The 18,095-nt window shown below is 55.3% G+C and overlaps 1 protein-coding gene across 1 annotated transcript in view; it reads left to right on the forward strand.

The window, feature by feature from the left end:
• The window catches only part of EEIG1 (estrogen-induced osteoclastogenesis regulator 1), a 37,010-nt gene that overhangs the window by 11,563 nt on the left and 7,352 nt on the right, over nt 1–18,095 (forward strand). The window contains exons 2-6 of the mRNA XM_068553077.1: nt 13,013–13,133; nt 13,327–13,356; nt 15,781–15,897; nt 17,631–17,677; nt 17,834–17,988. Of these exons, the coding sequence (XP_068409178.1) occupies nt 13,013–13,133; nt 13,327–13,356; nt 15,781–15,897; nt 17,631–17,677; nt 17,834–17,988 (470 nt within the window). The remainder of the gene's footprint in view (nt 1–13,012; nt 13,134–13,326; nt 13,357–15,780; nt 15,898–17,630; nt 17,678–17,833; nt 17,989–18,095) is intronic.

Here is an 18,095-nt window from a genome sequence, read left to right on the forward strand (position 1 = left end):
TTCAGGAAAGGCTATGGGGTTGGGTAGGGGCTCAGACGACAGGGACATCCCTGTGACTCACTTGAGTCCAGCTATTCAAGGAACTGGGCTCCGGGGATGGGGATACCTCCCTCCCGTTTCTTCCCTTCCTTGGGTGATTCAAACACCACCCAGGCGTGAGTCAGCCAGGAGCGGCCTGAGCAGGCCTGGGCTACCTGCCCGTCCACCTCCCAGGACGTCCCAGCCAGGTTCAAGGTCTGGGGAAATGTCCTGATCCATGGTCCTGGGGTGGGGAAGTGGGGCCTCCATCAGGGCCCTGGCTTCCTGTTGGACCATCTGTCTCAGAGTTACTTTCGATGGTAGCGGCCATATCCCCCTTTCAGTGTGAGTGTCCCCTGGCTATGTGCCAGGCCCTGTTCTCTCATTAGGCCTTTTAGCAAACCCGTGAGACAGGGTAGGGCAGTGACTGAGGCCCAGAGAGGTCGTGTCCAGTGAGTGGCAGATCCTGGCCTTGGTCCCCAGCCTATCTGCCTCCTGTACCCTTGTCTTGTGAGTGAGTGGTCCTGCTGGGGATCTCAGGGGCTCAGGAAGGGAAACTCCCTGTGCACAGCCAACCCCACAGCTCTGTGTTTTACAGTCGTGGGTTCTGGAACGGAGGAGGGAACATTGCTACTATAGCCCAGCTGCAGCTGCTTGCTTTGAATTTCGAGAGCCTGGGCCCAGTTTAAGATTCTGAGGTCAGACAGCTATGGGTTCAGATCAGATCACGGCCCTCTCCCAGCCAGACCTGGGGTCGGTGGCTTCTGTGCTCTGAATCTCAGTTTCCCTGCCTGTGACGTGGGGATGATGATAGCTACCTCCCAGGCTTGGGGTGTGGACTCCAGGAGGTCAGGCAGGGAGAGCTCTCAGTTCAGTGCCCAGTAAGTAGGAAATGCCCAGGAGGCAGGAAGCTGACATTATGGACTTTTATAGGAACATTCCCCCACTCTCCCTTCGACCCTGGATTGACCAGGCTTAGTCCCCAACACCAGCAGGTCTTGACGAGTTTGGTCCAGTGCCCTGCCCCACTGACCGTACATTTTGACCTCATGACCACCCCTCCTTTAGGATAAGACTGGTCTCAAGGCCGCCTCTTCCCTGGTATTGAGACTCGTGAAGGGTCAGCCCACAAAGCGCAGGGACATTGACGGCTGCTGCTGTCCCCTGAGAACAGCTTTTCTATCTTAGAGCATCTTCCCAGCGGTCCTGCAGGGCGGTGGCAGCGGGGGGGCTCCTGAGGTAGGGCTTGGAGGTGCAGTTCACCCCTCACCTTTTGAGTGACCTGCGGACTCCCTGAGTGTCCATTTGCTCATCTGTGAAGTGGGTGCTGATCGTGTCTGCAGAGGGTACATGCTTGAGCAGCACCTGGCACACAGAAGGGTAACCGGGAAACAGGAGCCAGGCTGGGCCACATTTGGTGATGGGGGCACCTTCGCCCAGGTGCCTGGGTTTGGACCAGCACTTGGTCAAAGCCAGCAGTTTACTTTGGATTCCTTTCAATGGCCTGCTCTCCTCTTGGGCTGTGCATCAGTTGAGAATAGCATGCCCACACATTCGCCTGGGTGATAGGGAAACTCGAGCTGCCTGCAGAGCCTGCCTCTGGGTCCAGGCACCTCTGCGAAGGCAGAGCCAGGGAGGCAGCGTGCCTGTGTCTGTAAAATGGGGAAGCCAGCATCTGCCCACTTTGGGTTTTTTGATGCAGTTCCAGGTTACCGGGCTGGTGAGTAGCAGGAGTAGAACCCAGGTGCCTCTGACTCCAGAGTCCTTACTCCTAATACTGATGCCTCTCCACCAAGCCTGAGTGGCTTGACTTCTAGGAACTTCTTGCTGCCTCATCGTGTCACAGGAGGAGGGGCTGGCTGTGTCAGAACTGCAACAAGCTGCTTCCCCTGCATGCAGCCCTGAATTCCTGGCAGGAGCCAGATGCTGCTGGGCGGCCACGTTGGCCACGTCACTGGAATGGAGGCTCTACCGCCCTGCAGCCCCTGGACAGATGCCTTGCCTGGTCCCCAGGGTGGGCCCCTCCCCAGGCGGCTGTACTCTCTTCTCTCAGGCAGCTGTACTCTCTTCTCTTCAGGGAAGCACAGGCAGATGTTGTCGATTTAAATTGTTTCCTTATTAGACTCTCGCCTTTCCTGGGCGAGACCCAGCCTGGGCTGGGTTTCATCAGCCGGGAACCTTGATTGCATCACTGTGACTGCTCGCTCTTCCAGAGCCCCGGCCAAGGACCAAGGTCGGGGAGATCACGGAGTGGGTGTGGCTGAGGAGGTGCAGGCTGGACGTTGTGACTGCCGGCCCAGCGGGGAGGGATTCATGCGATGGGGCCTTGCTCTGGTTATCTCTCATCATGGGGGCAGAAGGGGAGGAATCCGGGGACCAGCCCTTTCAGGACCACAGGAGGGCAGTGGGGCTGGGAGCCCCTGGGGTCCCACTCAGTTCTCATGGATATGCCCTCGCTTAGCCAGGTGCCCAGCTCCTGCCTCAGAATCACCTGGGAGCTGGTTTAAAAAGTCCAGTCCAGGGGCTTCCCTGGTAGCGCAGTGGTTGAGAATCTGCCTGCCAATGGAGGGGACACGGGTTCGAGCCCTGGTCTGGGAGGATCCCACATGCCGCGGAGCAGCTGGGCCCGTGAGCCACAACTACTGAGCCTGCGCGTCTGGAGCCTGTGCTCCGCAACAAGAGGGGCCGCGACAGTGAGAGGCCCGCGCACCGCGATGAAGAGTGGCCCCCGCTAGCCGCAACTAGAGAAAGCCCTCGCACAGAAACAAAGACCCAACACAGCCAAAAATAAATAAATAAATAAATAAATTTATAAAAAAAAAAAAAAAAAAAAGTCCAGTCCAAGGCCTGCAGCAGTGGTTCTCAACCAGGGGAGACTTTGCCCCCGGACAGCTGGCAATATCTGGAGACATTTTTGGTTGTCACAGCTGGAGTTGTGCTACTGGCCGGATGCTGCCAAACATCCTGTAATGCACAGGACACCCCCCAAAAAGCAGAACGGCTTAAAATGTCAGTAGTGCTGAGGTTGAGAAACCCTGCCATAACAGAGTCTAGTTCTGGCAGGGCCTGGGAATCTTCATTTGTGAAAAGCCAAGGAATTTTCAGTGTTGACTTGAGTCTGAGAAGCTCTGTCCTCCCAGGCCTCACCACCCCCATCCGTAGATAGTGGCCACAGTTGAGCTTCCCCCTGCCAGGCAGGCTCTGTGCTGGGTATACGGTGGTGACCAGACGGATGTGCAGACGAGTACTTGCAGCCAGGCTGCTGGGGAGGTGAGGGACTGAGGGTGGGTCAGGCTGGAGCCCTTCCATGGCTCCCCACTGATACCCCGGTTTCCCTTCTCTCAACTTCCTGCTCTGAGACCACTGCTGGCTGTGCCTTCACTCCGACTCCGGGGAGGGGCCCCAGATGGTCCCTGTCTATGAGGACCCTGCGGGCCATGGGCAGCCTGTGGCCAGGAGGTGGCTCCCATGGAATTGACCCCTCATCATCTGCGTGATGGAGACTGGGGAGTGCTAACACTCTGAGATCTTGCTGCATTTCCTGGGCAGTGAGGCTGGTCTGGGCCAGGTGCTAGGGATGTGGCAGTGAGCCACCCTCGGGGAACCACGGAACCCGGACTCTGGGGTGGCCTTTTGCTGGGAGTCCCAAACTTCCCCATCTGAGAGGCCGAGGATGGTGGCTCACTTCAACCTGGTCTGCTGCCCTTCACAGCCTTTGAGGCATCTTGAGTTGTTGGCGCCCTGGGAAGAAGCATTCCCTCCTCTCAGGTGTCCACTTACCTTCCTGCTTCTGAAGGAAACCAACATGGGGAGGAGGTGAAGGTGTGGCCTTGGGTCAGCATCCAACCCTGTTGTTCTGTCCAACCTTGCTTGGGCTTGTTCTGCCCTTCTCTGGACCTCAGTTTCTTCATCTGTAAAATGGGAATGATAATGGCACATACCTCCTAGGCTTGTGGTAGGTGCTCATGTATATAAAACACATGTCCTGTAGAACAAGCTCAATGAACAGGACTGGGTTTTACTGTTGATTAATTAAAGATGAACCTGGGAGGCAGGAGCGAGTGTTCTAGAGCGAGGGTCCCGCTCTGTGCAGCTCTGTCTTGAGCTCTGGGGAGGCAGTGGTGGCAGATAGGTGCCATCTGTGTGGGGCCCCGATGGTGGCCAGCTGCCTTTCTTGGTCACTGACACATGGTAGGGCAGGTGCTAGAAAGATGTGGCTACACACCCATCGTGCCGGTAGAATTCTCTGCATCGCCTCTCTGGGTGAGCAGTGGAGAAAGGAGCTGGACACGGCACCGCAGGGTCATGCGACAGCTCCACGCGGTGGGCAGTGTCACCCTTTCACAGATGAAGTCCAGGCTCCCGGTGGTGGGCCTCCGGGTCACTCATGCAGCCCTACCCTCACCTGCCTGATTACCCCCCTCCCCCCGGCCTTCTCTCGCCTCTTCCTGAGAGCCACCTCCTTCCTTCTGGGTCTTCCTGGGCTCTTCCCACCACCTGGACCATCTCCCCGCGTCTTCGCCCAGCCAACCGCAGCCTAGAGGTCCCAGCTGTGGCGTCACTGCCCTGACCAAGTCAGGCCCCCAGAGTGTTCTGCTTCCTCGCAGCCCCTTCCACTTCCTTGGAGGCTGGTGGCAGTTGTCAGTTGCTTTTTGTGTGAGTCTGTCTCCCCACTCAGCCGGGGGCTCCTGAGGAGGTCTGCTCCCGTTGTGTCCCCACACCCACGTGGGCCTGGCACCGAGCCGGCGTACACAGTGAGGCTTTGTGGATGCATCATAGAGGCCCTGGTCGGGATCTGGGGCCAGGGGAGCTCCGAGGGAGACACCAGCCTGGTAGGATGCTCTGCTCTATTTCAGGACAACCCAGAAAGAGCCGAATTCTGCCAGCGGGCTGTGGTGGGTGGAGAGGGCTCGCCCTGCCTCTCTGGGATTTGGACATCTAATTGTGTATCTTAAAGCTAAAAACAAAACTCCCCTGAAAACCCAGTCTCTGTAATTACCTATCCCTGGCAGCATGGAGCTGGGGACTCAAGCCCTGAAACCCCAGGCTAGGGAGGCCATCTTCATCTTTTACCAAGGGGTGCCCGGTCCTGCTGGGAGGGTGAGTGTGGGCTCAGGCCTTGAATCAGGCAGATGGGCATTCAAATCCCTTTGCTTTTGACCAGCTCTTCTAACCTCACACCCTTTTCTCATTTTTCAATTTCAAGTTCAATTACAGAAACAATTCTTGGACAGACACGAAGACAGTGGCCCTGCGGTTCCTCACCCCACCTTAGCCAGACCGGCTCCGAGCTCCCTCCTTCCTTCAGCCATTGTCTTCTCCTGCCCCTTTGCAGGTGGAACAAGCCACTCGGCTTGGGAGCCCGGAGTCCAGGGCTCTGGACGGTGTCCTCTTTGGGCTTGGTGCCATCATCTTTACATTTCAGTTCTCAGCACATCCTGAGCCACATTAGCGGGGCAAGCGGGGGTTGGGGTGGGGGGCGGATGCACAGTCCTGTGTGTTCTTAATGAGCATCTTCTGTATGATTTTTCGTCATAGATGCTCCTTTGTCGTAAGTTTTTCACGCTCTTCCTCTTTCTGGCTCACTGTACCTGGGGAGTTGGGGAATGTATGCAGAGATCCACGTTTCCCACACAGGCCCTGTCCCTGCCCCCAGGGCCACAGTCCGTCGAGGTCATGGCTGGTGTCAAGCGGTGCTCAACTTTCAGGATCCTGGTCACCCTTCAGGGCTCTTGGCAGCGCTGCAGTGGGCCTTTGCTGTTCCTGGGGTGGCTTTTTGGCCTCTAGCCTCCTTGTGCCTTCTTTTTTTTTAATTTTTTTAGTAAATTTATTTACTTATATTTATTTTTGGCTGCTTTGGGTCTTTGTTGCTGCGTGCGGGCTTTCTCTAGTTGCGGCGAGCGGGGGCTACTCTTTGTTGCGGTGCGCGGGCTTCTCATTGCGGTGGCTTCTTTTGTTGCGGAGCACGGGCTCTAGGCGCGCGGACTTTGGTAGTTGTGGCGCACGGGCTCAGTAGTTGTGGCTCGCGAGCTCTAGAGCGCAGGCTCAGTAGTCGTGGTGCACGGGCTTAGTTTCTCCGCGGCATGTGGGATCTTCCCAGACCAGGGCTCGAACCCGTGTCCCCTGCATTGGCAGGCGGATTCTTAACCACTGCGCCACCAGGGAAGCCCCTCCTCGTGCCTTCTTAAACATGTCAGGCACATTCGCACCTCAGGGCCTTTGCACTGACTGTTCCTCGTGCCTGGACTGCTCTTCCCCCAGGCGTCTGTGTGGGTCACTCTCTCACCCCCTTCAGCTCTTTGCTCAGATGTCACCTTCCCTTTAACACCTTCCCTGGTCGTCTTTCCCTCAGGCGCCCCCAACCCAGACACTGCCTGCCTCCTTCCCTGTTCCTTTTTCCTCCACAGCACTTACCACCATCTGTGTGGTTTTGCCTTATTTTGTCTGTCTCCTTCCTGCTGCCAGACTATAAGCCCCTTGAAGGCAGGAATTTCTGTTTTGTTCACTGTTTATGTCCCTAGGACCTTCAGCAGTACCTGGCACCTATTAAGTGCTTAGTAAGAGGTTTTTGAATGAATCAAGCCCCTGAGATTCCCTCAAACCTGGCCTGGCAAGCTCCCACCTGGGGCTCATGGTCCCCTGCTTGGCATCTTAATTCCTGTCTTTTTTTTTTAAATGAATGCCCCCTCACCCCCACCCCTGAGCCTGTGCTCATCTTTCATCTCCCCCCATTATCCCTGCCCTGTGCCTGAGAAGCCATACCACCTGACTGAGGGTGCCCAGCTCCCTCTCTCCAGAGGGCCCTGGAGGCGGCTGCGGGGCTGAGTCCTGGCTGTGCCATCTCTGGCTCTGGACGCAGATGGACCTGGAGTCAAGACCGGGCTCTGCTCCTCACCACTCTGTAACTGTGGGTGAGTTTCTCAGCCTTCCTGAGCCTCATTTTCCTCATCTGTAAAGTGGGCCACGATAACACCCAACTTGCAGCGTTCAAGAGTTCCAGGCAGCACACAGTAGGCCCACAGGGAATGGCCACTGCTGGGGTGTTTGTTTTTATCCTTGCTGTGACCTCCTGGGGTGGGCCAGGGCGAGGCTCTGAGCTTCTTCCCATGGGAGTGGTGGCATTTAAGAGTGTGTGTTTAGAGCCCTGTGGAAACATGAGGGAGGCCCAGGGCTGGATCCCGTGAGCCCTGCCCCTGCCCACCTTCCCACAGCGGGAGAGGAAGCAGCCTGTTACCTGAGCCTGGGAGGGCTCCGCATGGCTTTCTCTGGCCAGGCCTGCAGGAACCACGGTCAAGCAGGCTTCCTGGCCGGGTGTTCCCATGGCAGACTCACAAAGGGGAAGGGAGAGAGCCCACAATTCGATATCGGCTTTTGTTCCCAGACACGAATCCTAATTCCTCTGGGTGTTTCAACACGCCCAGCACTGAGCTTCCTCCTCAGGCTGCAGCAGCTGCTTCCAACTGCTGGCTGGCTCGAGCAAGTGGAGGGGGTGGGCGGAGATCTGAGGGTCCACATGGGAGCCCTGGCCGCCCCCTAGCTTTCCCTACTTTCAGGCTTGGGCCTTTGGCTGCTTGGGAAGTATTCTGCTCTTTTCACCCTTCCATTCACCTCCTCAGGGCTGCTTTCAGCCTCTGCCTAAAACCGGAATCCATAATGGCGAGACAGAGGCACCATCAGAGGAAGACTCAAAGTTCTCACCATGGCCCAGCATGACCTACCCCTGTTCCCTCGACAGCCTCGTCCCCTCTGCTCCCCTCCCCAGCCCCATTCAGCCGCTGGCCCCCATGCTGCTTCTCCACTTGCCAAGCTTGTTTCTACCTCAGGGCCTTTGCACTTGCTGTTCATGCATCAGGACAGCTCTTCCCCCAGTCTTTGCTCAGCCGACATCCTCACTTCACTCCAGACCTTGCTCAGACGTCACTGCCAAAGGGCTTTCCCTAACCACCTGCCCAAAGTAGCAGCCCCCACCTTCTCATCTCCATCCAGTACTCCCTACCCACCTTCCTTGTTCTGTTTTCTCCATTTTTCTCTCTTTATTTGAACTACCATGTTTTCGTTTTGATAACAGCTTTATTAAAATGTAATTCACAGACCACACAATTCACCCATTTAAAGTGTACAATTTGGGGGCTTCTGTGGTGGCACAGTAGTTAAGAATCCGCCTGCCAACGCAGGGGACACGAGTTCAAGCCCTGGTCCGGAAAGATCCCACATGCCGCAGAGCAACTAAGCCCGCGCGCCACAACTACTGAGCCTGCGCTCTAGAGCCCGTGAGCCACAACTACTGAGCCTGCACGCCACAACAACTGAAGCCTGCGTGCCTAGAGCCCGTGCTCCGCAACAAGAGAAGCCACTGCAATGAGAAGCCCGCGCACCGCAACGAAGAGTAGTCCCCGCTCACCGCAACTAGAGAAAGCCTGCGCACAGCAGCAAAGACCCAATGAAAATAAATAAAATAAATTAAAAAAAATAATAATAAAGTGTACAGTTTGGTAGTTTTTAGTATCTTCACAGAGTTGTGTGACCATCACCACAGTCAATTTTAGAACATTTTCATCACCCCAGAAAGAAACTCCGTACCCATTAGCAGTCGTTCCCATTTTTTCCCACCTCCCCCATCCCCTGGCAATCATCAGTCTTTCTGTCTCTTATGGATTTGCCTATTCTGGGCATTTCATAGAAATGGAATCATACAACGTATAGTTCTTTGTGACTGGCTTCTTTCACTTAGCATAATGTTTTCAAGGTTAATTCACATTGTAGCATGTTTAGGTGCTCAGTTTCTTTTGATTGCTGAATAATATTCCATTGTATGGATATACCACATTTTATGTATCCATTCACCAGTTGGTGGACATCTGGGTTGCTTTCACTTTTTGGCTATTATGAATAATGCTGCTGCGTACATTTGTGTACAAGTTTTTGTGTGGGCATATGTTTCATTTCTGTTGGGTGTATACCTAGGAGTAGAATTGCTGAGTCATATGGTAACTCTATGCTTAACCTTTTGGGGAACTGCCAGACTGTTTTCCAAAGCAGCTGCACCATTTTACATTCCTACCAGCAGTGCGCGAGGGTTCCAATTTCTCCCCATCCTCATCAACACTTATTATCTGTCTTGATTATAGCCATTTTAGTGGGTGTGAAGTGGTAACTCGTTATATAGGTTTGATTTGTGTTTCCCTGATAGTTAATGATGTTGAGTATCTTCTCATATGCTTATTGGCCATTTGTATATCTTTTTTGGAGAAATGTCTGTTCAGATCATTTACCCATTTTTAAATTGGGTTGTTTGTCTTTATTATTGAGTTGTAAGTGCCCTTTATATATTCTAGCTACAAGTCTCATCATATATATGATTTGCAAATATTTTCTTTCATTCTTTGGGTTGTCTTCACTATTTTGATGGTGTTCTTTGAATCACAAAATTTTAAAATTTTTATGAAGTTCAAAATATCTATATTTTTCTTTTGTTGCTTGTACTTTTGTTGTCATATCTAAGAAACTGTTGCCGAATCCCAGGTCATGAAGAGTTACCCCTATGTTTTCTTCTAAGAATTTTATAGTTTCAGCTCCTAAACTTATGAGTTACTTATTGTATACGGTGTGAGAAATGAGTCCTGCTTTATCCTTTTGCACGTGAATATCTAGTTGTCCCAGCAAGGTTTGTTAAAAAGGCTGTTCTTTCCCCCATTGGCACCCTTGTTGAAAATTAACTGACCATATATGTGAAGGTTTATTTCTGGACTCTCAATTCTATTCCATTGATCTATGTGTCTATCCTTATGCCAGAACCACTCTTTCTTGATTATTGTAGCTTTGTAGAAGTTCTGCATTCAAGACATGTGAATCCCTTAATTATGTTCTACTTTTTCTAGATTGTTTTGATTGTTCTGGTCCTTTGAATTCCCAAGATTTAGGATCAACTTGTCAATTTTCTGCAGAGAAGCCAGCCGAGATTTTGATAGGGATCATATTGAATTTTTAGATCAATTTGGGTGTATTATCATCTTTTTTTTTTTTTTTTTTTTTTTGTGGCTGTGTTGGGTCTTCGTTGCTGCACGCAGGCTTTCTCTAGTTGCAGCGAGCAGGGGCTATTCTTCGTTGCTGTGCGTGGGCTTCTCATTGCAGTGGCTTGTCTTGTTGCGGAGCACGGGCTCTAGGCACGCGGGCTTCAGTAGTTGTGGCACGCGGGCTCAGTAGTTGTGGCTTGCGAGCTCTAGAGCGCAGGCTCGTCGTCGTGGTGCACGGGCTCAGTTGCTCCGTGGCATGCGGGATCTTCCCGGACCAGGGCTCGAACCCGCGTCCCCTGCATTGGCAGGCGGATTCTCAACCGCTGCGCCACCAGGGAAGCCCGGGAGTATTATTATCTTAACAATATTAAATCGTTCAGTCCACGACTGTGGGGTGTCTTTGCATTTATTTAGATCTTCTTGAATTTCTTTCAGCAATGTAGTTTGTAGTTTTCCGGAGTATATGTTTTTGTACTTCTTTTGTTAAATTTATTCTTTTTGATACTATTGTAAATGAAATTGTTTTCTTCATTTCACTGTGGATGTTCACTAGTACTGTATATAGAAGTAACTGAGTTTTGTATACCGCAACCTGGCTGAACTCGTGTATTATAATAGTTTTTTTAGTGGATTCCTGAGGATTTTCTACATGCGAGACTTAAGTCATTTGCCCGAAGAGGTAGTGTTCGTTCTTCCTTCCCACTCCCAGCAAGATGTAAGCTCGTCACTGCTGTGGCCCCAGTGCATACAACAGGGACTGGCGCACGACGGGTGCTCAATTATTCGAATGAATGAATGAGGAGAGCCGCCATGGCTGGGTCAGGTGATGCTCCAGCCCAGGGACCCAACTCCTCCTTTGGCACCTGCTTCCGGAGGGTCCCTGCCCATGTCCGCTGGGGGCTTGGGAGCTCTCCCTTCCTCCCCCTCATCTCTAGCCCTGACCTTTTCTGTTTGTCCCCAGTCTGCAGGGGTTGCTGGAGCTCAGCTTCCTAACAAGGCCAGAGCATTTTGGGGATTGGCCCCAGCCCACGTTGCACAGTGGGTGTGAGGCTGCGAGCCCAGGTCTGCCCGACTGAGTCCTGTTGCTTCTTGTCACAGCCCTGGCAGGATGTGGGGAAGCCTTGGTCCCATCCTCAAAGCCTTGTGGGGCTAGGAGGGAGCTCCTCATAGCGGCTTGGCTCTGGAGCTTTCACTGGCCGAGAAACCAAGAGTATGTTTGTTCCTCACTCATGCGGTTCCCTCTGCCAGGAACCGTCTCCCCCGCTTGCTACTCCCCCCTCTTCATTTGGGTCTGAGCCTGAATGCCACCTCCCTGCAGCCAGTCACCTTCCCTGACTCACCCCTTCCCCCACCCTGTCCTGGTGACACTGAGTCGTCAGTGGGATGACCGTCAGATGTCAGTCTGTGAATCAAGTCCACCGCAGCATCCAGCACCTGGCGCATACTTGGGACTCAGAGACATGGGTAGACACCTTGGGTGCAGATTAGGGCGCCGCTGGCTCCACAACCCCAGGGGGTTCTGTCTGCCGTGCTTTCCCGAGCCCCTGACCCGTGAACCACGGTGATGGCTGAGCGCTCTGACTCTGCAGTTGGACCGTCCTGAGTTCAGATCCTGCTTTGTCCATCACCGGGGGTGTGACCTTGGGTGGTCTCCGGGAGCCTCAGTGCCCTCAGCTGTAGAAGGGGTGGCACAGAGTCTCCTTCCGGGGTTGCCGTGAGAAGCAGGCCAGCCCGTGTTCAGGAGATGCTCAACCTGTGCTGACCCTCCGCCCACCGGCCCCCGTCTGGCCGTTAACCCGAGCCCCTCCGGTCTCCAGGGTGTGGAGCGGTCACTTCCTCAGCTGTCCACTCGCCGTTCCTGTTAGGTGGGATGAGGCTGGAGATCATGCCTCGTACGCCTGCCCCTCCCTTCCTGAGCGTGTCCTGCCGTGGCAGGGGAGCTCATTTCCACCACGTGCCGCTGCCGCCCCCAGGGCCCACCGGCCCCTGAGGCAGCTGGAGAGGCTTGGTGGACTGCTCCCACTGGCTCCCACTCACCCCCAGGGCACAGGGTGCCTCCCCAGTGGGGGGCGGTGCTGAATTGGTGGGCTTGGTCGTCGTGCTCCTCAGGTCCAGGAGGCGCTCCAGGGGCTGGAAAGCCAGCACCGCCCCCCCACCCCGCCCTGACCCAGCAGGGAGGGTTGAGCATGTGGCACCAGAGCCAGGCTGCTTGGGTTCAAGTCCCTGTTCTGCTCCGCCAGTGGTGGGCCTCGGGCCGGGGTCTTAGCCCTAGAGCTCTCGGTTTCTTTGAACGTGAGCTGGGACTATGGGTAGTAGCTGCCCCAGACAGTTGCTGGGAGGGTTAGTGTAACCTTGGATCGCCAGCACTTAGAGAAGGCTCCTGTGGCAGCTGGTTTTGTGAAGTGCTTTGGGTGGTGCCTGGCACATAGAAGTGCCGTATGAGCATTAGCTGTTGTTGTTATTATTATTATTATCATCATTATTACTGGTGAAGAAGGGGGCTCTGGAGCCAGGCAGCACTGGGCTGAGGGCCAGCTGTTTCCTGGCTGGGCAGTACTGGGCAGTGTATCTAGCCTGAGTTTCTTCATCTGTAAAAAGGGCTGGGGGTCCATCCTGGGAACACCGTGTGAGGCTCACTTGAGATGGCCAGTGGCAGTCCAGCTGGGGGGAGGTAACGGCAGCCAAAGGAGCTCCCGAGACCCCAGAGCAAGGTTGCGGGTGGGACAGGCAGTGCTGGAAACAGACAGCTGCCCCCAGCCTGATCTCACCCTCGCCTTGTGTTTTTTCATTTTTTTATTTTTATGTTTTTGTTGTTTTTTTTATAACACGTACGCAAGCAGATTCTTGTTATGAAAATACAGTCACTTTGTGATACAAAGTGAAAAGTGAGAGCTTCCCTCCCCGTCCCAAAGGCAGCAGGGCCCTCACCTCCCTAAAAGTGGACCCTGTACCCTTGCGCTCACTGTCTCTCTGACCCGCAGGGAGGAGGTGCAAGAGAACTGTGTGCGGTGGCGGAAGAGGTTCACCTTCGTGTGTAAGATGAGCGCCAACCCGGCCACTGGCCTGCTGGACCCCTGCATCTTCCGTGTGTCGGTGCGCAAGGTGAGAGGCCGGGGGGCGCTGGTAGGGCCACGGGGCTACTGGCTTTAGGCCCATCCCCTGAGTGAGTCAGTCAACCCCTTTTCTTGTCCTCCTTCCCTGGGAGTCAGATTGGGGGGTGGGGTGGACTGGGGAGACCCATGAGGTCCCTGGGATCCCCTAGTCATCCTGCTGCCTTCGTCTGTTTCCCATGCAGGAGCTGAAAGGCGGGAAGGCTTACTCCAAGGTAAGCGGGGCCATGTGAAGGGGTGGCGGGGTGGGACGGGATGGGTGGATGGGACAGGCATGAGAGAAGCTCCTAGATGAACCTCCAGCCGCCTCTCTTGCCCCAAACAGAAGACGCCCTGCCCTCCATGAGATGTATTACTTATTTGAAATATCTTTTTTTTTTTTTAAATTTATTTTTGGCTGTGTTGGGTCTTCGCTGCTGCGCGCGAGCATTCTTTAGTTGTGGCGAGTGGGGGCTACTCTTCGTTGCAGCGCGCGGGCTTCTCATTGTGGTGGCTTCTCTTGTTGTGGAGCACGGGCTCTAGGCGCGTGGGCTCAGGAGCTGTGGCTCACGGGCTCTAGAGCGTAGGCTCAGTAGTTGTGGTTCACAGGCTTAGTTGCTCCTCGGCATGTGGGATCTTCCTGGACTGGGGCTCGAACCCGTGTCCCCTGCATTGGCAGGCGGATCCTTAACCTCTACACCACCAGGGAAGTCCCAATTTTTTTGAAATATCTTTATTGATAGTCTTTGCACTTAACATAAAGGCAGTGGATGCTTGTTGCAGCACAAACGGGACAGAGGTTTTCAGAGGGAAAGGGTGGTTTCCACCCCATTCCTCTCTAGGCCGCCTCCTCAGACTCCACCATTTTGATTTGTTAGGGTCTTTCCAGACCTTTTAAGGAAAAAAAAAAAAAAAATGCATGAAATATACGTCCAGAGCAGTGAATAAAACGTGTGCATATGGTTTAGAGGATCATACAAGGAGCACCCTATGTGTATACTTGCGCACACGCAGGTGATACGATTTTTAAATTCACAAGAGGGACTTGTTCTAAACAGATTCTGCAACTTGGTTTTTTACTTACCAATACATCATGGGCATGTTTTTGTGTCATCACAAATTTCCTTTTGCTGTCTAACAGCGGCGGGGCCCATCGTTTGGCTGGGTGAAGAGGGCTCGGCCAGGCCCCGCTGTTGCACATCTGTGTGGTTGCCGGGCTTTCCCTGTGCCCACAGACAGTTCAGGCCTATGCATTAAAACCTTTTCCACTGCGGAAGGTGGGGGAAGACGGCTCTGGAAGGGTTACCTCTGGCTTTGAATCCGCCTGCTCTGCCCTAAGCCCCCTTCTCGTGGGGACTCTCGCCCACCGTCTGCGGCCTGGGGAGGCGCCCGGCAGCAGGGGGTGGGCTCAGTCAGTCCAGAGGGGACATGCCTCTGCCTCACCTCACTCTGCGTGGAGAGCCCGAGGGAGGTGCTGTGCAGGGCGTGTTCCTTCCCACCGACCAGAGCCCAGGAAGCTCAGTGGACCAGGCCTTGTACTCTGCCTTGGCCGGGGCGCTGATGCCCTCTCCAGAAGCAGAGGGCAGGGTGGCTAGAACCGGGCTGTGGAAGATGCTCTCGGAGTGGAGATTTCTCCTCCTGTTGATGCATGTGGGTGAAGGACAGCCAGGAAAGAAACTGCCAGCAAACAGCCGGAACACCCCACCTCCTTCCCCCTCCCCCCCACAATCCTGCTATGTCACATGTCAGACCTGCCAGGCCCTTCCCTTCCATTCTTTAATCAAACCTCCACCACAGGCTCAGCTCCCCTTAATCAGAGGAGGAAGCTGAGGCCCAGAAAGGTGGTGAGACTTGACGCAGATCAGGCCTAGTGTCAGTTCTGGCTCTGCCGGTTAAGGTGTGTGAGCCCCTGAGCAAGTCACTTCCCCACTCTGAACTTTAGTTTCCTTGTCTGAAGCATGTGCCCTAAGCTCTGCAGTAGAGACTTGCATGCAGCAGGTGCTCAATAAATGTCCCTGATTGGCCTGGTTCGTCTTCCAAGTCGCCAAGCCCAGCATCCCCCCAACCTCAACCTCCAGGTCTGGCAGACTTGGCTTCCACCCAGGAGGCCTTCTCAGCTCATACACCATGTTCTCACACTTTCTCGCTTCCCTCCGCATCCCTTGCTCCCTTCTGCATCGCAGGAGCAGCTGGGAGTTCCCACCAGCCCCTCACTCCAGCTCCCGCCAGGGTCTCCTGCTCACCCTGCAGTGCCCTCCACCCTCCCAGCCCAACGCCAAGTTCCCACGGGCCTTCCCTCCCCTCCTGTCCGCTGGCCTGGTGGCTCCCACAGCACGGCCTTGTTTCCCAGGGAACAATGCGTCTGTGTCACAGACAACAATGTCCTTTCATCTCGGGCGCTGCCCTGGTGCACGCTGGGACATGGCACAAAGGGCGCTTTGTGCAGCTCAGGGATGTGAGCTCCTGGCTTTGCCACGTTGGAGCCGCCAGCCCGGGCCTCTGTCCTTGGGTGCCGGTTATGCAACAGGCATTCTGGGCCGTGGGGCGGGCCCGAGGGCTCTGCCTCCCCTCCCCATCCCACCTTGCCAAGCTAACCCTTGGGCTGCCAGCCATGCGCCCGCACTCCCCTCAGCCTCCCACCCTCTCCTCTGTCCCCACAGCTGGGCTTTGCCGACTTGAACCTGGCGGAGTTTGCAGGCTCGGGCTCCACAGTGCGCTGCTGCCTGCTGGAGGGATATGACACGAAGAACACCCGACAGGACAACTCCATCCTCAAGGTACCAGGGCTCCGCTGCCCCATCCGCCCCTTCCCAGCAAGGGGCGGGGGCAAACGTGCTCCGTGTCAGAGTCCCCCGAACGGTTGTTAAGAATACAGGTTCTCACCCCAGACAGGCAGTGAGAGACACTGGGAAAGACGTGGGCCCTGGGGTCAGGAAGCCACCATCGAAGCCCTGGCTCAGGCACTGGCCTCAGTTTCCCCATCCATAATCGGGGGTCAGGGGTGGACCCAATAGTCTCTTTAACGCTTTGGTGAGCACTTTCGGTGAGCTCAGCATGGCTGAGTGCTTACCACCCCTTATCTCGTGGTGTCTGACAACAGCCCCGTGGGGTGTGGTATCTATCATTGGCCCCAGTTTTGCACCGCAGGGGGCTGAGGCACAGAGGTTAGATCATCCGCCTGGGGTCACAAGCAGAGCTGGCGCGTGACCCTGCGGTCCAGCTCCCAACCACTGCCCCACACGTCATGAGGCAGCCTGAGCTCCCAGAGCATCAGTGAGCAGATGGCCTGCCGTGCCCGGACCTGGCAGACCCGGCCGGCTGTTCAGAGGGCCCAGCCGGGGCGTCACCCTCCCCCCAGGCAGCTGCCGCTTTGGCCTCTTGGGACAGAGATATCTGGGCATCCGCTGCCAGCATGCCTCTCTTCCTCGTCCCCACACCCTTCCACCTGGCTGAGAAAACAGTCTTGTTGTAACCACACCTCTGCGAGCTGACCCAGCGGGAGCATGTTATGCCTGGCAGAGCCGGGCAAGAGGTGGCAGGCAAGGGCTCTGGGGCCTCCTGGGCCTTTTGCCGAAGAAACCAGAGGCACCTGAAAAGGTCCAGGCTAGTTGCTGTGAGAGCCAAGCCCTTCCAGCCTCGCTCCAGTGGCCCAGTGCATCCTCAGGCCAGATCGAGGGGGCCCCAGGGGCAGGTGGCCTCCAGTTCAAGGCCATCTCCCCCACATCCTGTCTGCAGGGCCTTGAGCAGTCCCTTCCCCTGAGTCTGAGTCTCAGTTCCCTCGTCTACAGCCTGGGGCCATCATGTACTTTGTAGGTTGCTATCATGGCCATGTGAAACAATCCATTAAAAACAAAGCCTCACCCCAGCGGTCACCATTTTTGTCAGAGGTGTCCCTGTGATCTGAGCACCTCTTTCCCACCCCATCACCCCTCTGCCTGTCACTCCGTCCCAGCCCAGATTTGGGGACCCAAACCTTGCCTTGTTTAGACCATTGCCAAAATCTTTGCCCGAGTGGATGTTACATTTCTAATGGCTTCTTGCTTTACTTTATTCAACAAACTTTCACAAGCCCCTGCCCTCTGTGTTGGAATCTGTGAACCCCTCCCCACTGCGTAGGCATCGAGAGCCTCCCTCCCACCTGCTCACCCGCTCTGAGGGCTGCGAGGGGCACAGAGGATGGAGAGTGTCTGCGGCTCCTCCCTCGAGGGCCTCACAGTCTATCTGTAGTTTTGCAATGACAGTAGCTGACTTTCCCTCCTCACTCACCCCGTGCCAGGTGCCCAGCATCCTCTCCACTATTCCACAAGGTAGGCGTTATAATCAGTTTTGTCCTCTGCACGAGGAAACTGGGCTTCACTGAAGTTTGGTGGCTTCGCCAGGGCCAGCAAGGGACAGAGATAGGATCAGAGTCCAAGCCCATCTGAAGCCAGAGCAGGGAGGCCACAGGAAGGCTGGGCGCCTGGGCTGGGGGGTGGATGGGGCGTGGCTGATTTCTCCGGCTTTTGCACAGGTCACCATTGGAATGTTCCTGCTCTCTGGAGACCCCTGCTTCAAGACGTGAGTGCTGGTGCAGGGTGCCTGAGGGGTGGGGGCTCTGTCCTGGACACGGGGAGGGGGGACAAGGGACTGTCCCCTCCTCCAGGCTCTTGGGTTCCCCTGTCTTCTCTGACCCCAAAGTGGGGCACTCCGGTCACACCCGTCTGTCTTCCCAAGGCCGCCGTCCACTGCCAAGTCAATCTCCATCCCAGGCCAGGATTCCTCCCTGCAGCTGACGTGTAAGGGTGGCGGGACCAGCAGCGGTGGCAGTGGCACCAACTCCCTGACAGGGTCCCGGCCCCCCAAGGCCCGGCCCACCATCCTCAGCTCAGGTACTGTTCCTCACCTGCCCTCCCTACCCCTCCCATGGCCGAAGGCTTTTACCTCCCCATATCCCTAGGTCCCAAGGGGGATGCTTGCTGAGAAGAGAAGGCTAGTG

This window comes from Eschrichtius robustus, chromosome 10 (assembly GCF_028021215.1).
Source record: "Eschrichtius robustus isolate mEscRob2 chromosome 10, mEscRob2.pri, whole genome shotgun sequence".
NCBI lineage: Eukaryota > Metazoa > Chordata > Mammalia > Artiodactyla > Eschrichtiidae > Eschrichtius > Eschrichtius robustus.